Source organism: Polychytrium aggregatum, assembly GCF_025602895.1.
Source record: "Polychytrium aggregatum strain JEL109 chromosome Unknown BJ171scaffold_15, whole genome shotgun sequence".
Taxonomy (NCBI): Eukaryota; Fungi; Chytridiomycota; class Chytridiomycetes; order Polychytriales; genus Polychytrium; species Polychytrium aggregatum.
Window position 1 is genome coordinate 275,537 of NW_026516217.1, and position 26,022 is coordinate 301,558.

The following is a 26,022-nucleotide window of genomic DNA, read 5'->3' on the forward strand; positions in this document are numbered from 1 at the left end:
TAGTGCGAGTGCGACTATGTGGTATCAGCGACAGATATGGACACTGAAGTGACTGTTACCTGGAGCAGTAGACTGTCTGGTGCATTGTGTGCCTCGAAAGTGGCCCTCAGTCCTTCCTCTGAGAGCAACAAGACAATGACATTCGATCGATACAGTCCGTTGATGAAGCCTTGCTCCCAATCCCCGTCGCCGCAAAGGCAGAGGCTATCGAGATAGGGATGGACGGCATTCTGGCTTGGTCCGTTGGCTGACAGAGCACCGTGAAGGGCGGTGGCCTTGTCGGTCTCGTTCCCGACTCGATGGCTGTGAGGGTTTGCATGGTCAGTTGGCAGATGGGTCCTGGTATGTTCTGATGGCAAGTGTGGTGGCATACAATACCTGATAAATACATCGTGCGTGTCGAGGCCAAGCCGGCACGCCCATCCTTCAGTTGGTGTTGCTGGTGTGTAATCCCGAGGACACATGATGACCGTTGGTCGTTTTTTGGCTGCTACGAGATAAGCGTGAGGCTGGATGATGCCAGCCTGCACCTTGGCGCTGTGCTTGTCTTGAGCCAACCGGAGCTTCAACATGGCACCATCCTTCATTCCCAGCTTTCTCATTCTGGTTTCGTCCATGGCAAGGAGCTGGAACAAACAGCCAATGGTCAGGGCCAGATGGCTGATCGGCAGGGGTGCAGAGAGCACGAGCGGCATCCAAGTCCCTTTGCTCACCAGCTCGACCGTGTCGTATTCGTTCTCTAGGAAGATGTCCTTGTAACGAACAAGGCCGTTATCTTTGAGGAACCCTTCAAAGGTTGGATCATGAATCATATTTATCACGACTTTTCTGGGCAAGTTTACGTGCGAAATCTGGTTGATGGATACAAGTCAGCGCTCAATCCCGTTGGTGGTAATGGAAGCAGAGGAGATCAGGAGGGTGCGGCGAATGTTGGCGAATGCTGGCGTCTCAAGCAGCGCAGATCGACCCACCGCCAACGAGACCTGCACCACATGAGCCCAACAGAGCCCGATTCTCGGACAAAAGCCGGCCAGCAGAGCACGATTGGAGATCACGCGGCAGTTGACACTTGCCACCATTCCCTGAAGCCGCGGAGCATGGATCCCTCTCCGCCTGCATTGACTCCGCTGTTCCTGAGGGCCATCGGCGACTCCGATGCCGCAGCAGCCAGAGCCCTCGAGAGTGCAGGCCACCAACAACGCAATCCAGCCGACACGCCCGGATCCGGTATACAGCAATTATGTATTATCGTATGCTGTGAAGATTCCAGCGCCAGCAAAAGCAGAACGGACGACCCGGTCCGGCCAGCAGCTCCTCATGTCCGTCGCGCGAGGATTACAATGACCAAAATAATCAGGAGGGCGGCAATCACCATGTATCCTACGAGAGCCCGAGCCGAAGCAGTTGTGGTCCGCGGGGTTAGGCTCGTTTCGAATGACTCACTTTGCTCGCGAAATAGCGCCGACGCCAACGGGGGCTGATACCTTTTGTGCTCGCTGGCGTCGATGCGACAAACTCGTTGAGTCTCCGCTGGGCTTGTCGGAGACTGGGTGTGCGTGAAAGGATGGCGTAAGCATCGATAGCTGCGCGATAAGCGACCTGCGCAATGTCGACCATATCTGCGGCCGTCCAAGCTCCGCATGCAGTTCGAGGGGCGGCCCTGGCAGACTCACTTTCTGTTCTGGTTGTCAACCGACTGCTCAGTCTCCTCCAGGAGCTGGACATGCATGTTGAGCTCGTCGCTGATCATGATGCCAATATCCTTTTGACGCAGGATGCTTTCGCTGAGCAGGTCGAGGTGAGAGTCCTGGTCTGCATTGCCCGGGAGCAACCGAGTTAGTGGCCGAGGATTTGCCAGCATGGGCTGTCCTACTGATCAATGCCTGGAGGAAGCTATCGTCATCGTTGGCACAGTGGCATGGCACATTCGTGTCCAGGGAAGCGCCGCTGCCTTCTGATGCAGTCTTCTGATGCAGTCTTCTGATGCAGTCTTCCCAGAGAGACGACAAACCTTGCATGATCCGCTGTTGCAGCTGCACCATTTCCGAGTTGCTCGCATCATAGGCATCCTCGATCACCAGCGGCTCGGCAAATCGAGTGACCTTACTCCGGCTGCTTGATCCGCCCGCAGGAGGCTCCGGCATCGAGAGGAGTTGCATCCTGGAAGTGGCCGACTGGGTTAGGTTCCTCTTGGGCTGCTTGGCGATGACGGGCTAATCTGTGCCCCTTTTGCGTGATGCCACTTACCTCTCAGAGGACTCGCCAGCCAGTGCCTCTAGTTTGTCGCATTCTCGGCTCTGGGCCAGCACAGCCTCCTCCCACCTCTTCAGTTCGTCCTTGCTCCTGCAGAGACATGAGTCATGGTATTACGTCTTGAATATTCTCGCTCGAGCGGCACCGATGGAAGAGCCCAGGCTACGATACTGCAGCCCTCCACATTGCTAATTACCACTGCCCGGTTTCCTCGGCTGCTGACAGCTGCTGCTCGAGCTGCTGCAGTTTCGACTTTATCGACTGGATGCTTGTCTTGACCTTGTGGTCAAGTGTGCTCGTGGATACCAGCGCTGAGCTGGCGCGGCTTCGCTCCAAAATAGCCTCTGCCGTGTCTGCGGCCAGGGCTTCGATGCATCCAATCTCGGTCTCCCTGGGGGCAAAGAGCGCATCCGACAGGGTCAGCGGCGGGACCAGGGAGCAGCACCGACAGTAGAGCCGCGGTCCCGACCAAGTTACCAGTCGAATCGGCTCTGTGGCGGTGGCGGCGGGTTCATGTCTGCAATTGTGTGAGGCTGGCGTCCGGAGATGCAGGCTGCGTTGCGATCTGTTTGTCCCGGTGCGTATTCGTCGTTGGCGAATGTGCGCTGGTCAGTGTGCGGCTCTGGGGGAGATGCGAGGACAGACAACAGGGACGCCGGTGGTGGGGCGAGCCGGGCGTGTCTGGGGATCGGTGCTTGCACGACAGTGCTGCGCAGAAGTTCGGCGCGGCGTCGATCCGGCTGGACTCGGCTGGACTCGGCTCGATCCGGCTGGGAGGCCATGCGCAGCACATCGCGCTCGCTCTCTCCTCGGCGAGAGGACAGAGAAGGCCATGGCGGCAATCCACCAGCCCCGCCCGGCTCTGTCCTGCATCTGTCCCGCAACTGTCCTGCCAGTCGCATCCAGCCGTCCCGCGCTCCTGTCTCCAGCCATGTTCTTCAGAGCCCCCGCCTTTGCTCGCCAGTTCTCGCGCCAGCTCTCGACTCGGTCGGCTGCCGTTTTCCAGGCCGCATCTCCCAGCAAGGTATGGCCCGCGATGGTGCATCCATAAAGGAACGCGTGAGCCTGGCTGTTGCCAGATCGCGATCGTTGGGGGCTATTGTCTTTCGTCCAGCTGTGCCAGACGGATGCTGACAAAGCTCATCGTCTCGCATGATCAGCTTCGATGGCTGGCCGCTACCGTCTGCGTCGGCGGTGCCCTGGCTGGCGCTGCTGCTCTGCAGGTCGGTCCCAGCAATGCGATCATGGCCGATGCCCCCAAGGCCGCCCCCACCAAGACCGCGGCCGGCGTCAAGGGCGGCATCGAACGCACCTTTATCGCCGTGAAGCCCGATGGCACCCAGGTATGTCCAGCTGCGTTTATCTGCTGCCGTATGTCTGGCCTGGTGTGAGGCGATTGTTCGGGATGATGGTCTCTGGGCTGCTGGTCCTGTCAATGGCGTCACCCGTCGTGCCTATAGCTTCATCGGCCATGCTTCTGGTTGCTGGCGTCCAGATCAACAGTATGGCGGTGCAGCACGTATCGCGTCGGTCATGTTGGCAGGACCGGTCCATCGTTCACATGTGTGTGCTAATCAGACGGTCTCGTTTGTCAATCGGTAGCGCGGTCTTGTTGGCGACATCATCTCGCGCTTTGAGGTGGGCGAAACGCTTGTCCCTGCTGTGTTCTCGCTCTCTGGGGATCTTTGTTGTGTGTGCTGGTGACTCGAAAGCCCGTCGACTTGCTGCTGATGCCGATTGCTTCCAGCGAAAGGGCTACAAGCTCGTTGCCATCAAGGCCATTGTGCCTTCCGCCAAGCTCGCTGAGGAGCACTACGAGGACCGTGAGTACTTGGTGATCCGTTCGGCGCATTTCTGATGATGGACTTGGCTGGCCCGTGCGCCACAAGGTTCTCAATTCTATGCTGAGCTGCCACCCTTGCTCTCACCTATTATCCTGTCCATTCAGTCAAGAGCCGTCCTTTCTTCAAGGGTAAGTTCAAAGCCATAGCCGACCATCGTTATATTGTCTGGACGTGACTGCGACAGCTGCTACCACCAGTCCGCTCGTCTTCAAGCACGATGTGATATGACACTGTTTCCTCCATTTGATCTGATTCTGTCTCCCTCAACTTGATCAGGATTGGTCGACTACATGACTGGCGGCAAGGCTCCCGTAAGTGGCGTCACAGCTTTGGCTAGTACTAGTATGTGTGGCGCACCGGATCCAACGAGCCGCTCGAACTGATTATGCTCGCACTACTCGCAACACACACGGTTCTTCACCAGGTCATCGCCATGGTTTGGTAAGCTGATCGTATCGGCACGCATGAAGGCCTGCATGCCAACATAGTGTCTCCTGCCTCCTCGGCTCACGCCTTTTAAACTCTGCTCGCACCGCTCACAGGGAAGGCAAGGATGTCATTCGTCAGGGTCGCCGTCTCATCGGTGCCACTAACCCCCTCGGTGAGTGGTGTCTCTCTATCTGACAGCACTCAGCATGTTGTCGTCAATATGCTCAGCCGAGCTAACCGATTGCATTCTCAGAGGCTGCTCCCGGAACCATCCGTGGCGACTACTGCATCATGTAAGTGCAGTGTGGATTGATTTGACCGACCTGGCGGACAAGCCTGGCTGTTTGCGTGGATTCCTTGCCTTTCGACAAATGCCTTTGCTCACCCTGCATATTGTTGCGTGGGGGCGATCTCCCCGATCAATGCTGTCTGCGCTCGCTCAGGGTCGGCCGCAACATCATCCACGGCTCGGACTCGTTTGAGTCTGCCACCAAGGAGATTTCCCTCTGGTTCGGCAAGAGCGAGGTGTACGACTGGGAGTGTAAGTATCGTTGTTCAGCGGCGGAAAGACAGCGTCTCTCCGGAACTGGCTTGCAGCTCTTTCCACATGGGTGCCACACCAACTCGTACTGATACCGATGCACCGTATGCTGATTCCAGTCGCCAACGCTGAGTGGGTTACTGCCGACAACTAAGCCGTGTCACTGCTCCACAAGCCGATACATTGTCCCTCTACTTCTCTCGTGGAGCTCGGCATCCGTTCGTGTCTAGCAGGATGGATGTATTGACGATGTATCGAGGGAATAAAGCGACGCCCCGCGATTGCGATTGCGATTGCGATTGCGATTGCGATTGCGATTGCGATTGCGATTGCCACAGCCGAACAGACGGCGCAGCTTTTGCCCATTACTGCAGGGATGATGTGGGTACTCATTTGCCGAGCAGCTTGAAACCCAGCAACACTTGTTCGTAGACCGAGAATACGATGCCACCCGAGAACTGAGCGCGGTCGAATGCCGATCGCCACGTGCGGTGGTCGTTAAAGACGGCAGTTAGTTAGCATTGCGCGCAGGTTGGCTCGCCGGTATCTAGCGACATATGCACATCGCTCCGTCCGCTAGCGGTCCTCAGCAGCAGCGTCTCTCATGGTAGCGATCGAGCCCACACTACGTACGATCAGTCGACCCAGGCGCGGAGTGGCACCCTTCCACAGCGCAAGGATGCCCTCGTCGCGAGCAACACGGTAGAGACAGTGAGCCGAGTTCTTGTAGAGAGCCTTGGCATTTAGCGACTGCATCTTGGTCTTGATGACATCCAGCGGCATGGTGCTGTACACAGTGATGATGCCGGCCAGGGCACCTGATCAAACAGCGAACCGTGAGCAGCGGGGAACACAAAATGCTAGTATATCGATACGCAGCATCGACAGGCGGCATTGACAGGCAGCATCGATACGCGGCATCGGAGGCGAGCTTACCGTTTCCAAAGGTGACATACCAAGGGACATGCCGGGTCCCTGTGACCGAATCAACGGGATAGTTGCCTTGGACTCGCTCCTTCAGGATGCCGTAGATCGTCAGCCGCACCGCCGAGTTGGCTCCCTGTCGAGCGACGACGGCGGTCATGCCGCGGTAGATGCCAGCGATGCCCTCAGCCTTGACGATTGTCGAGGTGCCATGGATCAGCCCGCGGTATTTCGGGTTGGGCGAGTTTTGATCGTGGATCAGCTTGGTCTTGATGGTTTCGGTTGGCGTCACGATCAGTACGGCCTCGGTGACGCCGGCACCCAGACCAGCGAGCATCATCCGGTGGCCCGAGAGGTTGCCGTTCTCATCCTTGAGCAGCTTCTTGAATTGCTCAAAGGAAAGGAAGCGCACACCAGCCTTGGCAGCGGTGCCGATCACCATGGCCGACAGTCCACGATACAGACCAAAGACGCCCTTTTCGCTCACGGTCTTCTTGAGGCAGTCCCAGGGGCCAGCGAATTTCTGGATCCGGAGAAGCGAACCGAGCGTCAGCAATGCCTCGAGGCTACCAAACGCAAACCCCGCCGAGAAGAAACAGCAAGCGCCAAGGCATTCAGCGGCGGCTGGAGAGCCGGCCGGCATCCTGGATCCATGATGGATCTGAAGACATCATGGCCACTCGATCGAAGCCGCCATGGCCGCCACATCAGAGCCACCCAGCCGACTCCGTACTTTGTCGGTCGACTTGTTTTGCAGCTGCATCTGCGTCTTGACATATTCGGTGGGGTAGGTCACGGTAGCTTCGACAGCGCCAGCAATGGCGCCGGCTGTGAGCGACTGGTAAGCAGGGACCGAGGACTAGAGCGACGAGGGGAATCCGAGTGTTTGCAGCATGAGGAGCCCCGGTCAGTAAGCTGTGTCGGGATCGGCGACGAGTTGGTTGCTGCATCTGCGACAAGTTGCTCGCTGGGTCGAAGGACTGGCTACCTTTTTGGCCGACATTCTGTATGTGTCTGCTGGAGTTGGCGGGGACGAGTCTCGCTGGGTGCTGGGATCGGTCGTGGGATCGGCAGATGCTTGCACCGGCGACGGAGGGCAAGGTCGCCCGGCGATGCCATCCAGCCCAGAGATGCCCTCGAAGGCGCCAGGAAAGATGGCAGGGTGACACAGATGAGCTGATAGCGCAGCACTCCTGGCTATGGTGGCGCGGCAGCCGCGTCGCACAGCGCAGCATAGCCAGCCGCACCACAGCCAGCCGTTGTACAGCCGGCCTCGCTCTGGCCAGCCGCACTCCGGCGCTGTTTGGGTCCAGAAAACCACAGACTCGATTCCAGCACATCTCTTCCCCCCATCAATCCCCGACCATCACCGGCTCCTTCGGGCAGCCACACCCAGCTCCCCCGCTCTGATACCACCGTGCCGGCATTGAACTCGTCGCCGCACCTATGAGCGCGGCCGTCCTCTACAAGTCTGCCCGCAAGCAGGTCGAGCAGCTCAAGCTCGACCTCGACAAGCTCCTGACCGGCAATGATACCTCTCCGGGACACATGGGCGCCATCACCTCGACGCTGACAACGCTCAAGAAGACCTCGGACGATCTGGCGGACATGGCCAAGAGAGAGATTACCCTGGAAAAGCGCGAGCTGGCAGCAACGTAAGGTTCGAGACTGGGTCGCTGGAGCTACGTCCGCCGTCCCGGTATCAATGCCGACTCGACGACCAATTCGCAGCAGCAGCGACGGTTGCTGAATCGCTCGAATTGGGTCCGTCGATTGAGAGGATGGGTGGATACCGGATCACCGGCACTGCATTTTGGATCGCCGCATCCTGTCGGCTCAGCACCTCGGAGCACATCCGGTCCTGCTCCACAAGCTATACAAACTCCACTCCAATCTGTGTCGTCGTCCCATCGTTTCCGTGCATATCCACCGCAGTCGGTCGCAGGAGATCCGGACCGAATACCAGAACCTGAAGGGCCAGTTCGACCAATTCAAGCAAGAGTATCAAAAGAAGGTGCGCTTTCTCGATCGACTGCATGAGGGGCGGTGATGTGCTGACCCACTGTGGCGAGTCCCCCGTCGCATCCAGACAACCGTCCTGACATTGCCGTCTTGATTTCGTTCTAACCCGCAGCGGGAAGAAGAAGAGCGCACCATGTTGATGGGCAGCGAGGCCGCCTCGGCAGTGCACCAGGTGGGTCTGCACGAGCTGCTGCAAGTCGGCCATCGGATCGCTGTGTGCAAGCTCTCGCACATCGGCTGCCCGGTCTCGGCATAGATGTATATCCTCCACCCGGCTCCGTGCTCGATCCGACATTCCCGCTTACGGCCATCGCATCTCCTGTCGCCTACTCGCCCGATCGCCTCGCAGCGTGGACCCACCAAGTTCTTCCAGAATGGCAACAATCTGGCGCAGCTTTCGCTGGATGAATACATGGCCCAAGAGAGCGGCGCGCTCAACAACGTCGGCAATCAACTCGACGGGCTGATCAACTCGGGCCGGGCGGCGCTGCAGGAACTCTATGAACAAAAGTCGATTCTGAAGGTGGGCTCACAGCTCGTCGAAACTCACTCGCCAGCACGCACAGGCCGTCGGATCGCACCATGGTTCGCCTGCTGACCCGTCTGCCGCTTATTTCTTTTACGCTGGATGCGATTGCCATCTCTGGATCTGATGCCACATCCTGAACCCCCCGCTTTTGTCCCGGTGGGCTCGATTGCAGGGCACACAGCGGCGCATGCTTGACATTGCCAACTCGCTGGGCCTCTCGACGACCTTGATCCGGTATATCGAGCAGCGGACGGCCGTCGACAACTGGATTCTGCTTGCGGGCATCGTCGTCTCGGTCATCATCATGTGGGCCGTCGTGCACTGGCTGACATGAAACAACCCCAGGGGTCGTGGGGACAATAGAGCACCTCATGTCAGATCGTCCACACACGCCTCGCACTGTCTGCATCGCAGGCATCATCTGTGCTGTCCATGTCGTCCACAACATGTCCATCTGCAGCACCAAAGTCGTCAACACCGCTACCCGCTGGTCGCTCCAGCCAGAGACGTGATGCGAGTAGAGCGGCCACAACGAGCGGCGATTGCTTGCGAGGGTGCTCTGTTTCGAACATTGGTTCTGGTGTAGTTTCAAACTCCCTGCATCGCGGCATCAGTAACGGCCGGAACAGCAACCCACAAGTATGCTGATCGATCGCCTGGATCAGTGACGTCGGCCGGCACTCGCGCGGTTGCGATAGACTCGGCTGATGAGATTCAGCGATTTTGCTCTGCTCTTTGCCCTGAGTTGCAGCGACGGCATCTGCAGCGACTCGCTGGTAATTATCGTGCCCACTCACTCACTCACTCACTCACTCACTCACTCACTCACTGCATCTGCATGTTCACACAGCACACCGCAGGGCATACCACACCCAAGGAAAGGATTTCATCCACCTGGTCGTTCTCGGCCTGGTGTATGAATATGAATGCGATCCAGTTCCGGCGTGTCTCTCCCAAAGCGACTATGTGGCTTCCTCTTTGGCTCAACACGCTGGACTGCAAGCCGCATGCGCTCTCTCAGCGGCAGGGGCTCTGTCGGCCCATCCCGTTTGAGTTTCGCTGGCGCCGCTCTCTCCAACTCCCAGCAGCTCCATCCCAGGCCGTCCGCCACTCCCTGCAAATCGTCAACGCACCAACTCGACAGCAGCACCGAGGATGGCTCCTATGATGGAGATCCTCTGCACGAGGGCCACCCAGTCCCTGGCATACTTTGTCGAAAACAAATTGATCGATGCCGAGAAACTACGCGGTGCCAAGGTGCGATTGTTGCTGTTGTTGCTGCTGCTGTTGTTGTTGCTGCTGCTGTTGCTGCTGCTGTTGCTGCTGATGGCTCTGCTCCGCCATCGATGTCGGCAAACTCCCGTCGCTCAACTCCCTCCTCGATATCTTTGCATTTGTGCTTTCTCCAGGGCATTGCCATCGCACACTTCAAGCAGGTTGGCGCTGGCCCGGCCTCCATCAAAGGCGGCTCAGGACTGCTCTTTGGCCGCCTTGCTGACAGAAGCTGGTCCGCTCCCCTGGCCATCGATTTCCGTGGAGCAGCTGTGGGCCTCATGGTGAGCTTCTTCCGTTCAGACACAGCCTCAAACCACCTCGGCGGTGATGGCGATGCTTCTCAACGCTTGCTCTCCGCCGTCCGACATACCGGGCTCTGCTGCAGCCAAATGTTTACCGCCGCAGAACCATGCCTCTGATTCAAACTCTTGTTCCTGCCCATACTCGCCGGTGCGCTCCCGGCTGGCTCCCGACTGGCTCCCGACCGGCTCAGATCGGCCTCAAGCTCACCGAGGTGCTCATTCTCATCCAGTCCGAGGCCGCTCTCGAGTCCCTGGCCTCCAGCTCCAGCTTCACCATCGGCCGTGACTTTTCGGCTTCGTTTGGCCGGCACGGCCTCTCGAACAGCGCCTCGTCGCTGGCCTCGGGTGCTCCCGAGCCCTTCCATCTGGTCGTCCGCTGCAAGGGCATCTTTGCGGGCGTCTCCTTTGACGGTTTGCACATCAGTCTGGCCGAGACGGTCAACTGCAAGTTCTACAGCGTCCCAGTCAAGTCGTCGCTGGCTTTCAACGGGACGCTGCCGCCCCCAGCCATTGCAGGCGGCATCTATGGTCTGCTCGACCAGTACGAGGACTCGGACGAAGGGCAGGTCTCGGTTGTTGTCCAGCCGCACACCAGCTACCAGGCATATCAAGTCGCCCCCACGGCCGTGGCCTATGTATCTGGCCCCTTGCCGGTCCCGTCCGAGCCTGCTCCGGCATATTCAGAGCTCTACTCGACCCAGCCGCCGGCCCAATGAGCTCCTCGGCCCTCCACCTGGCCTGCCACCACGCCTGTCATCTCCAATATCGCCGGCTGTCGGCTTGCGTCGATCTCTATCCCGCTGAATCGTCCTCTTTGATTGTAGATTCCCAAGCATTTGTCTCGCATCTGCTGTACTCGTCACGTTTCTTTCGCTACCCTTTGCTGATTGCCAGATGTGCACCATCCGGAGCCACGAGGCCGCAGGGGAGGAGGAAACACACGTATCCCATCATCGGCTTCCATTCCGTGAACTTCACCAATACTCTAATTCTGCATGGAATGCTCTTGACTGGTCGGTGTATTGGTGAGAGAGGACGATGGGACTGCGGGTCAAGCACTGCTGGTGTCAGCCATTCGCTCGATCGCTCGATCGCTCGATCGCTGCCATTCACAGGCCGAATCCAGCCAGCGTGCCCTTGGAGAGCGAGCTCGAGATGTCCTGGGCCAGGGTCTCGGCTGACGGTGCCTCCTTCTTGGAAGCAGCGGCAGGAGCACCGCTCGGGCCTGTGCTGACAACGGCGGCGCTTGCAGGCAGGGGTTGGTCCTCGGCCGTATAAATCTCCTTGAGCATGAACAGCGCAACATCGGTGTCGCTCCAGTAGTTCATGTGGACACCCAGGGCAGCCAGATATGCGTTCTCGAGCACGCCTTCTTGGAGAGCATAGTCCAGTCGTCCCCGAGGATTGAGCAGACGGATTTCGGCATCGCGCGACTGTGACTTGGACCCGCTTGCCTTTGAGCCGGTCTGGCCTGGTCCTGCTGCTCCGGCCGAGGCCGAGGCTGAAGTCCCGCTCGAGGCGCCGGCATCCAGGATGGCCGAGGATCGCTTGTTGCTTACTGAGGCTGGCGGCCCTGGCTCCGTGTCTGGCGGGCCAAGCTGTGCTGGAGGAAGAACGAGCGTGGGCGAAGGCGCAGAGGCAGGAGCGGTGAGCGAGCTCTTGAACCCAACCAGCTCCACCATGCTCCGCGGCAGGCCAATGACGCCTGCTGTCGTCGAGACAATGCCCATTCGCATGGTTTCGTATATACTACGGCCGCGATCGACAATGTCGTTGCCGAGGTCCTGGATTCCGACGATCGTGCCCTGTAGCAGCGAGGATGCGTCGTGTGAGAAGCCCTGGCTGCTGGATCCAGGGAGTGGTCGCCCGACACTCGTTCATTCAGCCAGCATATGCACTGCCCTGTCCGCACGCTGTCAGGTGCCCATCTACCTTGAGACCTCCCTTGGTGTACTGCAAGTAGTGCGGCTTGATGGATGCCAGCTTTGGATCGACAAGCGGCTCGATGCGATACGCCACCGGATCTAAAGCCGTGCGGATTGATAGCATGAGCAGGCCACCAGCGATGCTGCCACATCATGCCGCATATTCTAGCTGTGCGACGACGATAATTGTGCTCGGCTCGTTCGTCAGGGTTGATCTTCACAAGTACCGCTCGTCACTGGACCGGACATACCGTGTGGATGGAAGATGTTGTAAAGGCCGCGGACCAGAGGTCTGGAGATGCCGTCTTCGAGCACATGGTCTTGATTCGCCCAGCCTCGCAACTTGTTGTTCTTGAGCAGCAGGAACAGCCCCACGGGCGATCCCACCACTGACAAACCGACGCCCGGTGGTACGGGATTCCGGCTCAGGGTCAGTAATTGGCTTGCATGCGTTCAGAAGTGCTAAAGACTCTCAAAGCGCATCGGCAGATATACTCGCACACCAGTCCGCTCCTCCGCTTGCTTTGGAGCACCCAAGTCATACTCACGGAACAGCTTGTCGACCTCAAACTCAAGCTTTGGGTACTGGATCGGGGCATGCTCCATCAGACCACGGAGACTGCGCTTCTGACCCGCAGATGACATTTGACGAAACATTTCGCTGAGATCAACTTCGTGCTCGCCAATCGGGGTGACTTTCTTGTTGGCCGCGACCACGGCTGGGCTCACGCCTTGGTGGCTGAGAATGTCAAAGGCCAACAGACTACCGAGCGAGTGTCCGTAGATGGAAAACTTGCCCGTAAACTTTGGGTTGCGGCAGACAAACAGGCGATACATCCGATTGAGTTCATCGGCTACGCGGAACACCATTTCTTGTCGATACTTGGGGGTCATGTACAGAAGCACTATGCCAGGAACGAAAACATGCCGCTGAGACGGTGGATGCATGTCCGGGTCGGTCACGCCTCCAGAGCCAGCGTCCTGGAGGGCAATCGACTCTGCTCATAGCAATCCCAATGCCGATAACAATGGTCGCGACACACCCACAAGTGAAAAATGGGGCCGACGCCCCAGCATCACGGATCCATGCGGCCTTACCATCAACAATCACGTCTGATACAAGCATGCGGATGCTTGGAACGCCATCGAGCGTGATATCCTCAAGCGTCAGTTCCTCTTCTTCGTCGGTCTGCTGTGCTCCCTCGGCATCGCCGGTTCCGGTTCCGGGTCCGGCTTGGCCATCTCCTCCAAGCCTGTCGTCGCCATCCCTTGCCGCGAGATCAGACTTGGATTTACGCTGCCCAAACTGGATGAGGTGGCGCCATTGCACCGGCAGGACCTGGACACCGCCGCCGACAGGCATGCCCGGAAGAACAGGCTTCTTGACGCTGCCCGGACGGCCGAGGCTGTCCTTGGGCGATGCAAAACACTGCTTGGCACAGTTCTTGATAGTCTGTCGGAGATTCGAGCAATCTAGATGGCCATGGCAACAAACGCATCGTGAGCATACAAGCGCATCTCGTAGTTATGTCTGAAGCAGCCAGTAATCGGGGCTTGCGCTTGCGGCACCCTTCCCCTGCCGCCGCACACATGGCAGGTCAAACCTACCTCCGACAAAATTGACGGTCTCGACTCGCTCGCCGAGCTTCTGGCCAATGCTTCAGCGAACAAGTGCGGTGAACAAGGTAGCGTTAGAGCAGGTAAAAGCGACGGCGCTGGCAAGTCAGCATGAGCCAGCGATCCGCACAAGGGCACTCGAGATGCCTTCGAATCTGCACTGCAAGGACTGCCGCAGGACCGAGAGCTTACCCATGGATGACGAAAATCAAATGCTGGATGCTTCGGTCCTCATCCTCAGGAACCTCGTCGGACTCCACAATAACCGGGGCCGCCGGGGTCGTGTCCGAGCCAGGCTCGGGCTTGAGAGACTTTGCCACAGAGCCATCGTCCTTCTTGGGTGGCACTGGAGGCGCAGGCGTCTGAGCATTGGGAGAGGTTGCCGCCGAGGGCTTGGTCTTGAGCTTCTCGACTTCGGACCAGCCACGAACCAGACGGGTGCCGCCGACACCGCCAATCAGAGTGCTTCGGACGGCTCGGCTCAGTTTGGAGGTCAAGGCGTCCGAGTGGAGCCAGGCCTGGCTGCCACCGGTGTAGACGACGAACTGGTTCATGTAAGGCCCAAACAGGGCCCATCGCTAGTGCAGAGAAAGGGTTGGAATTGTCACGCGCAATCCAAAATGGCCGGGGATAATGTAAGCTCATTGAGATGGATATTCAGCCCGCACCGGCGGCTCGTTTTGCTGCGATTGCTGCGATTTTTGCATAGGACAGTTCTCCTCTGATTGACGCCAGCGGATGTGCGCTCTTGAGGGGAAGCCGTCTGCAAGGGCTTCGGCAGAAGCGCAGACATGATGTCCGCTATACCACTTTGCATCTTTGCAGCCGAGGATGTCGCACTGTCGCTCACCTGCTTGGACTTTGATTCCGATGCTGTCGCCGTCGCCGGCGGAGCCTTGCTGCCGTCCGAAAACGTATCCTGGGACGACAGCGATGTAGGAACGCTGGACACTGGCCGGGGCTTGTCCTTCCAGGGCTGGAATTTTCTGATGGCCCGAGCAAAAGCATGTGAATACAAGCGCCATCTGCACCAACGAGGACATGACTGTGCAGGCGCTGCGATGTTGCAGGTTCCAGAGGGCGGTTGCGCCTCAGGGCCCCTATTTGCGGCCAAGGGATTGCTCTCTCAGTGCGGCGACACATGTGCTTACTTGTATCCATCCTCGAGCTGGCGGGCCAGGTTCTCGTCGCACGGGAAGAACTTGCTGCCATCGGGCGAATAGAACCAGGTTCCGCGGCGGATTTCATACGTCGGGCCGTGCCAGTAGACTTGCCGCATCGGCAGTGGAAGTGTTATGGGCGACCGGTTGCATGAATCGCAGGGTCGATATCATGGCGGCAGCGCAGAGTAGGGGCATATGTCCGTGGCGTGAGACACAGTGATGTCAGATTACGCGTTGTGGCAGATGCAGCGTTGCTCGGAGTTGCGGATACATGGCCGAGTACGGCAAGCTGCGCGGCTCACCAGGAGAGATCTCCATGTTGCCAACGTCGACCTCGAAGAGCTCGTCCTCGCACACGGCAACCTTGGTGTCGATGTTGTCCCAGGTGCGCTGCAATTGCTGCTTGGTCGGCGACGATGCGAGTGACGACGCAATCGCTGGGGCCGGGGTCGGAGCCAGGGCGGGCGTGGCGCCAGGAACGGGGATGGGTTTGCTCGTTGCGGCCGTGGTGACGGACGACCCGGATTCAGCGGGAGCCGACCCAGTGACGGCCGCAGGAATAGCCGTTGCGGCTGACGGCAATGAGGTCGAGAGCAGAGTGCCGATGATGTCCTCGGTTGCATTGTGTGCTGCTCCAAAGACCTCCTTCCTCTGGGTATCCTTGGTCTTTTCGAGAAAGATCCTATACTTGTTCTCGATGGCCGTGCTGTCCTTGGCCGAGAATGCCGTCCTGTCAGGCAGCAACGATCGGGTCAATAATACAGCAGCATGATACAGCGGGATACCGCCGGCGAGCGACTCTCTCGGTCCGTGGAGGCAGTCTCGGCCGTCTCAGCACGATTCGGGGCCGGGATGCGAATGCGACGGAGGCAGACCAAGCCGGCTGCGGCAAACATGAGCAGAAGCCCTGGGTAGCGAGCGCGGAGGACAAAGAGCACTGCTGCTTGCAGAAAAGGGACCTTTGGCTCACCAGCTGGTCGGGGTCTTGGTGGATGGTGTGGTTATCGCTCTGAACGGAGTCGAGTCCAGCTTGGGAGTGTCGGTTGCGTGGCACCATCTGCAAGCGGCATATCAAAGGTCAACTTGGAGGAGCTCTGGGCAGCAATGCCGCTGGCTGTGTGGCTGCTCAGCGGGCCGAGTACGGAAGATCGATTGGCGGATATCGGCTCGATCGGATGGATATCTACTTGATGAGCTGGATATCCACTCGATCGGATGGATATCCGCTCGATGCGATGAATGGCGGTTCTGCGAACAGACAGTGCTGCTGACACCCGGCCGACGCAGAGCAGCAGGGCTTGGCTGTATTCTCACCGGGGCACCAAATCGGGAGGCAGCCCATCGTCGGGAGCAGCCATGGTCGGCAGAGCTTGGGCAGATGGCGAGATGGCAGGCAAGAAGCAAGCTCGCCAGGCCGGGGTGTGGCGCCGTCTGGCTCCAGGGCCGATGGCCAGCCGGGACGTGGTTGGTCGAGACGGGAGATGGCCTGCGATGGCCTGCGATGGCGTGCGAGGATGAATGCGGCCAGGCCAGACACCCCGGCCTCGAAGCGGGAGTCAGCCTTGGCTTGCGAATGGGAGTGGATGGCGCTGGGTATGAGAGTGCGTATTGGACGGTGAATGGGGTTGTGTGCCGGGCAGAGTGGACGGCGTCTGGGTGGTGCATTGGATATGCTGGCCCACCGCCGACCGAGCTGAATGGGCTGTTACTTTGCTCGTTCAGCCAGACCGCAACGACCTCCCGAACTCTTCACCCAATCGCCCCCCCCCCAAATGCCCGTCTATCTCGATCGCAGCAAGAGCGATGCGATGGGACGGGCTGCCTTGTCGGGGAGAGGACTGGGAAAGAGATTAGTGATGCTGGCTGCGAGAGCCCGATTGCCATCGGCGGCAAGCAAGGGAGCATCGGGCCGCTGGTCGATCGAGACGCCTTTGGCCAATCGCCCGCAAGTACCTTCCCGTGGCAGATGGGAAAGGCGGTCTGCGCCGTGGCACACCAGGCAGAGGACCAACCAGCAAGGACGAGCGCCAGCGAGCGACATGGATCAAGCGACATGGAGGGAAATAGTCAGCAGCGGCGACTGCGGGTGCTCTCTCTGGTCACAAACCGACCTGCGCTGACCATGGCATTAACAATCACATTAACAATCGCATTAACAATCCCATTAACAATCGCATTAACAATCCCATTAACAATCGCATTAACAATCGCACCACCCATGCATCTACTGTCGCTCCATGCATCCGCATCATATGTCTACGCACCCCGCCGCGGCCCATGCGGCCAGGCTGCCCCCGGTTGGCGCATGTCCTTGTGGTCTGCCCTGGAGCCCTCGAGTGGTGCGTACCATCAAGGCATACAGAGCCACCCGCGCTCAAACACGGAGCCGGCCGTCTGTTCATGCGCCAGCGACAAGCGAGCCCCGCCTGCAGCAAGACGGGCTGCTGGCAGCAGAGTGTCTTCGGCGCACCCTTATTCCTGCGCAAGCATGCCCTGGACAGAGACGCACGCCGCCCACAAGACGCAGCGTTGGCGCATCCTATCCAGCCTTTGCTGTCGCTGGCGTACGGGGACTGCCCCGGAACAGCAACGACGCAGGCGCCCGTCCCAAGGCATCAGCTGCCAGAAGGACATTGCCATCGGCGTCCAAGCCGGGGATGTTTCTTTGGAGTGGGGCGACCGAGCAGAAACACCCGGCCGAATCAGACCGAGTTGCCAATTCCATTCCAGCAAAGTCAGAGACACTTGCCAGCTCCGTTCCCACCAATCGCCGTTCGTTCCGGCTGATACACACCGCCCACTCCCGCTAATCAACCCATTCCAACGCATCTCCCACTCGGTACTTGCGCCCATCCGCCACCTTCGCGATACTTTTGCTTTCCATTCACCTGCGGTGCACATCCCGCACTGCCCATGTCTTGCGTCCCTCGTCCATGTCCTCGCTCCCCCCCCCGCGTCCATGCCTGGTCCTGCTCAGAAACCCGCCGCCGCCCCACACGAGACGCCGTGTTGGTGGCAGGAGACCCAAACAAATGCCCGCGACTGGTTCTGGGCCATTGGCGCACAGCACTTTCCCCAAGGTCCAATGTTTACCACGGGCCTTGCTCGCACGGGCTTCGGGACGGCTGTCGTTGCCACTCTTTTCCCACCCATCTCCCCAGCCGCTGCTGCCCAACTGCTTCCGGCAGACCGGCCCAGCTTCGGCGTCCTTGTCGGCCTGCGCCGAGCCCTCTGCATAAAACCGCCATCCTCGCCCTCCTGTTTGCTCGCCAGGTCTGCCCAAATCGCTCTCTCGTCTCCATCCTCATCTGTCTGCGCAATCCCTCGACCCATCCCCTCTTCCTTCTTTGTCTCTTGATCGGCCTCGCCCAGACCTGAGCCCTGCCATGGACTCCAAGCGCCTCCGCATCCGCCATCTCGACCAGATCCGAGCGCAGGAGGCTGCCAACACCGGCCGGCGGGGCCATCATCCCCGTCCCGCCAACCACTCGCGCGGGGTCATCGCCAAGCGAGTCGATCTCGCCTATCTTGAAACCGGCATCCCCTTCCAAATGGAAGCTGCGGATGCTCAGTCCGCCTCACCAGCACCCGCCCGTTCTGCTGGTCTGCGACCAACGACGCCCGTGGAGCGGGGTGTCAGCTCCCCCTCGCAGCGGCCTACGCCTCGGTCGGTCTCGTCCCCGGTGCCTGGGTTTCCCCTCAATCCCATCCCACCAGCCTCGCTGGGTCAGATGGCCCGGTCACCGTCGCCCGTCTCAACAGGCGGCAGCCGCAGTCGTGCTTTCTCCGATCCGACCAGCAGCCGCCCCGACCATACCCATCCCAAGCGTCAGTGGTTTCCCACCGCATTCTCGTACTTGCTCCACCCATCCGAGTCTGATGCCGCCCAGGCCGCCGAACATGCTGCTGCCCAGCCGATCCCTCGTCTCGCCAGTTCGCCAGGCCGTCCGAGTCTCCCCCCTCCGTCCTCGGCCGAAGCAACCCTCGACCCGTCCGCGACCGTCACCATGCCTGTGCTCTCGGCAATCTCCTTCGACAGCATTCTGTACTCGGGCTGGATCGGCAGGACGCCGCGGGATCGTCGCAGCTTCAACGCTCGGCCGTGGCCCAAGGTGTTTGGCATTTTGCTGCCCGGGATGCTCTTCTATTTCAAGGTGGGTTGTGTGCGTTGGTGGCCCTGGTGGCCAGTGGCCTTGCGGGGGTGGCTGGGCGACGACAGGGTTCGGACACGGCCAAGTCCGATAGTGGTGGCTGGATCGGATGTACATGCTGCCACGCTCGCTTCCATCGCATTCCCACGCACAAGTCCCTTTCCCACGGACCCGAACCCGGACCCGGACCCGGCCACCCACATATACGCAGCAGCCTTCTGACTCCCTCCCTTCCCGCGACTGCATTCGCATCATCTGCGTCGCACGTTCTTTTTTGCCGTCCAGACAAGCCAGTGCACAGAGGTCGCCACAGACGTCCATCTCCTCGAGAACATCGAGTGCTCGTCGTTCATCAGCCGGATCGGCAAGCCCATCATCCACATCCGCTCTCGCACCCAGACCGGGACCACCAGTCTGCAGTTTCAGTGCGAGGACGATCTCGAGAAGCGCGGCTGGCTGTACATGCTCGAGACTGCTGATCTTCAAAAGGTCACCTACCATGCTAGTAAGCTGGTGACCTTCCCGCTTCCTCCCAAGCCAGCTCTCGCTGGTCGGCGTGGCATCCCGCCGCCGCCACCACCACCCAAGGACGATGCTCCTGCGATTCCAAGTAAGCAGCCTACAGCTGCTCGGAGCGTCCAGGCAACACCTGCAAAGCCCTCGCGTCCGCGCGCAGATGTCAAGAAGAGCGAGCGCATGGCCAAGTTTGCTCAATTCATGCGCACATATCCGACCATCCCCATCCGCACAACCTCAGCCCAGACTGCGGCCGAAGCGGAAGTGGAAGCCGCCGACGGCGAGGTGACCACGTCCGCAGAGACTCTGGCTTCGCCGGCCCCGGCCTGTGCTCCCGCCTCTATCCACCCCCTTCCGACCGATTCTGCACCGGGCCCTTTCCACTCCGCCAAGACAGGACACATCATCTACGTCAATCCCAAAACCTGGGACGACGATTCGATGATGCGCGAAGACCAGCTGACGTTCACGGTCATTGACGACGTCTCCAAACTCGAGTTCCCTCAACATTATCAGCGCAGCACCTACATGCGTCCTGGGAGCTCAGCAGCCCTGTATATGACAAAATCGGTCTCTCTCCCTCCAAGCACGCTCAAGCACCAGAGCAACATGACTGAGTCGGCGGTAGCATCGACGCGCACTACCGTGATCAGTGATGCCCCGAGCGAGACCGAGCAGCAGTACGAGTACGACTCAGAGTATGATTCGGAGTACGACTCCGAGTACGGCTCTGAATACGGGTCTGAGTACGAGTCCGAATACGATTCAGAACATGAGCGGGAGCCCAAGCAGGGGCAAGCATCTGCCTCCTCGGCCACCGGCCAGCTCCTCAGCTCGGCGCTGCCCAATCAAGTCTTCAACTACCTCGTTTCTATGACCCGATCGAGAGTCGAGGCCCAGCTCCAGGCCATTTTCAATCAGCGTGAGCAGCCGGCCGGCTGCGAGAAACCGTGCTCGCCAATCACCACGTCCTCGACCCTCACCCGTCGCTTCTCTGTCTCCTCGCTACAAAGCCTTTCGCATGGCTCTCCGTCGCTCTATCATCGGAACTCGGTTGTGTCGATCATCAGCGCCCACAGCGGATAGACGGTGTCGTCGAAGCATTGCTGATGCTCTGAGTCCGGCATCTCGCATCTCACATCTCACATCTCGCATCTGGTCTGGTCCGAAGTGAAACTTGGCCGTCTCGTCGCTGGAAACGTGCCCCAGACCCTGTACTCGAGGCCAGGACCTCATCGCCGAGAACCGCAAATATCGCCTCTTTGCTCCTTTTGCTTTATCTGGAAGTAGTAGCGATTGCTGTTGCCACAACCGCTTGAGCCCTCCTCGCTTACCTCTCCGCGACGCACATGGCCGCCGTCTGCTCCTCCCTCGCTCTCCACCCTCTCCACCCTCTCCACCCTCTGCTCTTCTCGATAACTATTGTCTATATTTCTTGGCTGCCGCCCTCTAAATCTGCCGTTGCTATCTTTTTACTCATGCCCGTTCGCTGGGCTATAGAACTGAATTGGGGTGAATTGAACTTTGCATCTCCTTTTCTCACCCCTCCGATCTTTCTCCTCTCGCTTTCGCTTCTCCCTACCGAAAGATGGCCATGCAGCCGTTCGCACCTGGTTGATCATTCTTCATGTTGGCACGTTTTCACACGCATCCTCGTTGATTAGATCCTCGTTGCCCAAGTTTCACCGCTCCAATCACTTCTATGATTTCCATGATTTCTATGATTTCTATGATTTCTATGATTTCTATGATTTCTATGATTTCTATGATTTCTATGATTTCTATGATTTCTATGATTTCTATGATTTCTATGATTTCTATGATTTCTATGATTTCTATGATTCGTATGGCTGAAGCTGTTTTGTCACTCTCGTGGCTCTGGCTGGTCCGCTGTGGTAACCCTTCTGCTAAAGTAGTCGCATATCGAAGCGATGTCATTATGGAGCCAACCCGTTTGTGTCACTTCTCTTCTCTTCTCGAATCTAACATACGTACATATATGCATACATGCGTGCGCATACAGCCCGCTGGAGGTGATGAGTCAAAGCCAGAGTTTGATATTCAAATATGGCGGAGGGAAGGCGATGCCCAGATATCGGCGACACATCACACATCACACATCACACATCACACATCACACATCACACATCACACATCACACATCACACATCACACATCACACATCACACATCACACATCACACATCACACATCACACATCACACATCACACATCACACATCACACATCACACATCACACATCACACATCACACATCACACATCACACATCACACATCACACATCACACATCACACATCACACATCACACATCACACATTACACCTCATGAGTGACCAAAGATCCCATGTAGAAAAGCGAGTAAGTGTTATTCGAGGGGAAGTACAGCGAAGCAAGACTAGAAAAGAGCGAGCGAGAGAAAGAGAGCAAAATCTCGAAAGAAAGAGCGAGAGAGACGTGGAGTTATAGGTATGAGGGATTCATGCATGATCTATCAGGCGAGGCGGGGGAAGACGAAGAATGAAGAACTACGTGGTCTTGTGGCAGTGGCGCCGCGGGGGGGGTGAAAGCGACGGCGCTGCGGCCACTGGCGATCCAGGTTTGGTTCTGTCATAGTTTAGATCGAATTCCGGAAGTCTCGGACAGAGTCAACCCTTGATGGAAGGGGTGAAGGAGATGGGCGGTGTTCGCGTTGTGCAGGCTTTTTTTTGGTGTTTTTGTGCTGTTGTTGCGGTTTCATGTTGGACTGGTTTTCGAGAACGATTCATACAAGCGGTTCACTTGACACATCAGAGGGTGTGAATTGCCGAGAAGTTGGCGAGGGAGGGGAATACTGGCCAACTTCTTTCTTGTTTATATGTTGTATATAGGGGAGGGCTGAAGTTGTGGAAGGGGGGGGGAGCTTGAGAGCGTGAAGGCTCGAGGCAGGGGCCACAGAGTGGACCTGGGTCGTGGAGATTACGTACAGTGTCCTCGATCGGTGTCGACAACAACGTGGTAAAGCGCATTAAAGCAGAGCCGATCTTGAGGAACGGAAGGGGAGGGGGAAAGTGTGCTTCGATCGATCGACTGTACTGCTGGGGGGGGGAGAATCGATGCTGGATCCGCGGAATGAAGCGAGACCGGCGGTGCTGATGATTGTAATCCATGGCAGCGGCGAACGGGGGATGCCAAAAACTGCCCATCTGCCGCCCCGGATTAGATCCTCGCTTTGCTCCTGGAGTAGATAGCGCTGGAGCCGGAGCAACTGGCGAGAAAAGGAAAGGGAGTGTCGGGGCTGGGCTGGGTTGGGTTGGGGTTGTGTTTGGCGAGTTTCAGGAACGGAGAGACGTGCGAGGAGCGAAGGGAGAGGGCAGCTATCGAGACTGCTAAGATTTCATCGAGACACCGGGCTTTGCTTGCATCTACGCCGACTTTGCGCTGTCACACGGCGAGTCGGTCGGGCTCTTGGGGTACTTGCGTTCCAGCTCCTCGAGCAGGGCTATCGCCCGCTGCAGAGGGTCGGGCTTGATAGCCGTGGCGCGCACAATGTCGGCGCCGTCGATGCCCTTGCTCGCAAACCGACCGACACTGCCGTCGATCGTGCCTGCCCGCCGAGGTAGCTGCGAGATAGCGGATTCATCTTCGTCGACGAGAGGCTTGAGGAGCACGGCCGATTCAAGGGCCGGCACTTCCGAGCTCGGTGTCGAGACGGTCGAGGTTGGAGTCAGGGTCAGGGTCAGGGTCGGATCGACGGCAGCCCGCGAGGTGGAGTTTTGGCGGACAGAGACTGACGGCTGCGTCGAGAGGGACGACGAAGTAGACACGGATGTGTGGGTGGTGTTGGTGCTGGAGCCCGACATGGCGGACATTTGTCGGTAGGCCGTGGTCGAGGCCCACCGGGGCGGCAGCGGGGCGTTGCCGGACGACTTGAGATAGTCCGTGCTGGACTTTTCGCCAAAGAGCGATTGGAGCTGCGTGGCCGAGAGAGAGCGGTTGATCTCCTTCCCAGAGACTTGATCGTAGCGCGGAAGCTCGTCGGTGGGTTCGTACGAAGGAGGCACATACGGGTAGATGCCGTGGTGGGCGAGGTACTCGCCCAGCTGCGTCGCCGACTTGGACACGGATGACGGCAGTGACGGGTTCTCGGCGAGCAGCGAAATCGAGGCCGAGCCTGATTCTGGTTTGGAGTGATAGGAGGGCACGCTCGAGGCCTGTGTCCGATCCAGGGTCTCAGGCAAGCCCTCCTCGCTTCTCTCGGGGGCAATTGAGTGACTGCGGAAGCTCAAGTCATCAGGGTTGTCGATGACGGTGAAGACGAGCTCGTTCTCGGGGAGGATCGAGTTGGTGTCGACCTCGGAGATAGTCTGGGTCCGCCGAATCTCGGAAAGCTCGCGGCGAATGTCCTGGTCGGACTGCCCAGAGTGCGGAGTATCGGGCTCGACCATGGCCGGGTCTTCGCCCGGAGGCGGAGTGTAGTTGCGAGAGGCCTGGGTCCGCGGCGGAATCACCGGGGCGATGCGGAAACCCTGGGCTCGGCCGGTATCCGGTCGCTGCGGCCGAGACGAGTTGCGAGAAGGCACGGCACCGTATTCGTCGACTCGGGCCAGCAGCGGGGCATGCTGCTGGCGTTGCGGGAGGAGGTGCGGTTGCGACGGCTGCTGCGAGGCTTGCTGGAACTGCTGCTGGGACGGCGGCTGGAGAGCATAGCTCGAGTGCTCTGTGCCGAGCTGGGCCTGGGCCGGGGCCTGGGCCGGGGCCTGGGGTTGCATCTGCATCTGCATCTGCTGTGGAGGCACTCCCTGCGACAGAGTCGAGGTTTCGGCTTGGTTGGTGAGGACGGCAGCACCACGGTGGTATGCATACGACCGCGAGTCCCCCCGATCGTTACTCTGAGTAAACGTCTGGAGCTCCTCGGGCAGCTGGCGATCCAGCGCGCGCTGATAGTTGACCTCACTGTGGATGTTTCCGATGTGGTCGAGTCTGGAAGCGGGATGCATCGATTCGGGCACAGGTGCAGGCCGATCATCCCAGAGCCGGCCAATGTCGGCGCGCTTGAGCATGGAGAGCCACCGGAGCTTCTCGTTGTCGTCCTCACACTGAAACTGGGCGCTTTGGTAGAAGACGGGCTCGCGCGGGCGGATGTGGATGATGGGTTTGCCGGTGAGACTGTAGAACGAGGAGTACTCGCACGACTTGAGAGGGAATGCGTCCGTAGCGGTCTCGAACGATTTGTAGCTCTGGCGGGGGAACAAGGAGGCAGGGGTTCAGGGTTAATCCAGTCCAGATGCAGCTGGAGCACACCGACGGCGATGCACGAGAAAGCCATCCCCAGCATCAAAAGCTCGACCATGCCACGGCGCCCCACTCTCACTCTCGCTCTCACTCAGCGCCGGGCACTCACCTTGAAATAAAACAGACACCCGGGTACCAGGACGGCAAAGGTCTTGGGCCACGGACGGATCTTGTTCAGACCCGAGGACGACGCCGGCTTCTTGGCCACCTGCGACACATAGATGATATGCTGCAGCGACGACAGCACAGGCAGGGCCATGGGGACCTCACCAACGCTTTCCTTGTCGACGGAGGTGCAAGTGCTATAGTCGGGGCCCTCGCTCAGGGTAACGCTGGGCATGTGGCGACCGCTGGGCCTGGACAGCCGTCGCGAAGACTCCCCGGGCTTGGTGTGGGTTGGGCTGCGATCGTCGTCGGTTGTGGCCGAGGATATGGACGAAGACGGCGTGATGGGCGAGAACGACATCCGAGCAACGACAGTCGGGGTGGTGCTTGTGGTGTTTGTGGTAGTGGTGGTGGTGGTAGCGGTGGCGCAGGAGGTGGGAGTCTCGAGCGAGGTTTGTGTCCGTTCATGGTGATGGGTGCCGAATGTCGGCGTCAAGACCGGATTCCGGTGGGACTGGTGTTGATGCGGAGAGTGTGAAAAGTGCGAATGCGACGCGCTGGAGACGCTGCTACTGACATACGAGAGCGAACGGCGCTGCAGCGGAGGGGCTTGGTAGATCGACAGCCGCTCAAAGGACGATTCTGGGCGCTGGGCTGTGCTTGAGAAAAAACCCGAGCTGCTGGTTCCGGGTGATGGCTGGGTGCCGGACTCGTACAGATCCGCGGTTGACGACGAATACGAGACCGAGCGACTGGCGGTGCCGTAGTTGGGCGACGATGAGGGCGATCGTTCGACGGGGCTCTCGAGGTCGCTCGAGTGTTGGTATGCGTCTTCAACAACAAGCATCTGCTGGATGGTCAGGATGTCGTCGAGCTTTTGCCGGAGCTTGCGCACCTGGTCGGGACTCAGGGTGCTGAGTAGCGGGACGAGGGTGGCGACCGAGCCCGAATCGTCGCGGGCGAGCTGTCGCAGCAGGTCCTCGGTGTGTCCCGAGGAGCCGTGGTCCATGGTTGATGGGGTTGCGAGGGAGGGGGGATGCGATGCGATGGATGGCGAGGCGGGATCGGCGCAGGAATACTAGAGGAAGCAAACAGCAAGACAGACGAGTAAGCGCTGGCCGGGCTCGGGTGGTG

At 59.0% G+C, this 26,022-nt stretch overlaps 8 protein-coding genes across 8 annotated transcripts; 4 read left to right on the forward strand and 4 right to left on the reverse strand.

The window, feature by feature from the left end:
• Positions 1 to 1,223: 1,223 nt before the first annotated feature.
• BJ171DRAFT_501696 (uncharacterized protein) lies at positions 1,224 to 2,892 on the reverse strand. Its single transcript, XM_053110692.1, has 7 exons — positions 2,731 to 2,892; positions 2,450 to 2,644; positions 2,248 to 2,343; positions 2,012 to 2,160; positions 1,674 to 1,812; positions 1,485 to 1,546; positions 1,224 to 1,380 (listed from the first exon to the last, which is right to left on the reverse strand). The coding sequence occupies exons 1-7, from the start codon at positions 2,766 to 2,768 to the stop codon at positions 1,316 to 1,318; spliced, it is 744 nt and encodes a 247-aa protein (XP_052967367.1). The 5' UTR covers positions 2,769 to 2,892; the 3' UTR covers positions 1,224 to 1,315.
• A 213-nt stretch (positions 2,893 to 3,105) lies between these two features.
• On the forward strand, positions 3,106 to 5,368 carry BJ171DRAFT_501698 (NDK-domain-containing protein). Its single transcript, XM_053110693.1, has 11 exons — positions 3,106 to 3,277; positions 3,414 to 3,596; positions 3,856 to 3,891; positions 4,001 to 4,076; positions 4,202 to 4,225; positions 4,374 to 4,408; positions 4,522 to 4,538; positions 4,640 to 4,698; positions 4,780 to 4,819; positions 4,970 to 5,067; positions 5,187 to 5,368. The coding sequence occupies exons 1-11, from the start codon at positions 3,185 to 3,187 to the stop codon at positions 5,219 to 5,221; spliced, it is 696 nt and encodes a 231-aa protein (XP_052967368.1). The 5' UTR covers positions 3,106 to 3,184; the 3' UTR covers positions 5,222 to 5,368.
• Positions 5,345 to 7,128, reverse strand: BJ171DRAFT_458433 (mitochondrial carrier domain-containing protein). The gene is made up of 5 exons (XM_053108378.1): positions 6,980 to 7,128; positions 6,725 to 6,850; positions 6,004 to 6,514; positions 5,701 to 5,885; positions 5,345 to 5,525 (listed from the first exon to the last, which is right to left on the reverse strand). The coding sequence occupies exons 1-5, from the start codon at positions 6,992 to 6,994 to the stop codon at positions 5,457 to 5,459; spliced, it is 906 nt and encodes a 301-aa protein (XP_052967369.1). The 5' UTR covers positions 6,995 to 7,128; the 3' UTR covers positions 5,345 to 5,456.
• Positions 7,129 to 7,333: 205 nt separating this feature from the next.
• On the forward strand, positions 7,334 to 9,054 carry BJ171DRAFT_501702 (uncharacterized protein). The gene is made up of 5 exons (XM_053110694.1): positions 7,334 to 7,646; positions 7,927 to 8,005; positions 8,126 to 8,185; positions 8,363 to 8,536; positions 8,715 to 9,054. Exons 1-5 carry the CDS (start codon positions 7,438 to 7,440, stop codon positions 8,874 to 8,876), a joined length of 684 nt encoding a protein of 227 aa, XP_052967370.1. The 5' UTR covers positions 7,334 to 7,437; the 3' UTR covers positions 8,877 to 9,054.
• A 347-nt stretch (positions 9,055 to 9,401) lies between these two features.
• BJ171DRAFT_501703 (uncharacterized protein) lies at positions 9,402 to 11,120 on the forward strand. The gene is made up of 3 exons (XM_053110695.1): positions 9,402 to 9,799; positions 9,952 to 10,098; positions 10,311 to 11,120. The coding sequence occupies exons 1-3, from the start codon at positions 9,698 to 9,700 to the stop codon at positions 10,833 to 10,835; spliced, it is 774 nt and encodes a 257-aa protein (XP_052967371.1). The 5' UTR covers positions 9,402 to 9,697; the 3' UTR covers positions 10,836 to 11,120.
• Positions 11,121 to 15,035, reverse strand: BJ171DRAFT_501706 (DDHD domain-containing protein). Its single transcript, XM_053110696.1, has 9 exons — positions 14,813 to 15,035; positions 14,512 to 14,647; positions 13,854 to 14,239; positions 13,653 to 13,702; positions 13,143 to 13,517; positions 12,593 to 12,949; positions 12,296 to 12,433; positions 12,052 to 12,143; positions 11,121 to 11,924 (listed from the first exon to the last, which is right to left on the reverse strand). The coding sequence occupies exons 1-9, from the start codon at positions 14,938 to 14,940 to the stop codon at positions 11,229 to 11,231; spliced, it is 2,358 nt and encodes a 785-aa protein (XP_052967372.1). The 5' UTR covers positions 14,941 to 15,035; the 3' UTR covers positions 11,121 to 11,228.
• Positions 15,036 to 17,996: 2,961 nt separating this feature from the next.
• BJ171DRAFT_71376 (uncharacterized protein) lies at positions 17,997 to 20,885 on the forward strand. The gene is made up of 2 exons (XM_053115836.1): positions 17,997 to 18,978; positions 19,261 to 20,885. Exons 1-2 carry the CDS (start codon positions 18,211 to 18,213, stop codon positions 20,575 to 20,577), a joined length of 2,085 nt encoding a protein of 694 aa, XP_052967373.1. The 5' UTR covers positions 17,997 to 18,210; the 3' UTR covers positions 20,578 to 20,885.
• A 2,028-nt stretch (positions 20,886 to 22,913) lies between these two features.
• BJ171DRAFT_580979 (uncharacterized protein) lies at positions 22,914 to 25,897 on the reverse strand (the record flags this gene model as incomplete). The annotated part of the gene is made up of 2 exons (XM_053114072.1): positions 22,914 to 24,728; positions 24,893 to 25,897. The coding sequence occupies 2 exons, from the start codon at positions 25,895 to 25,897 to the stop codon at positions 22,914 to 22,916; spliced, it is 2,820 nt and encodes a 939-aa protein (XP_052967374.1).
• Between the last annotated feature and the right edge of the window lie 125 nt (positions 25,898 to 26,022).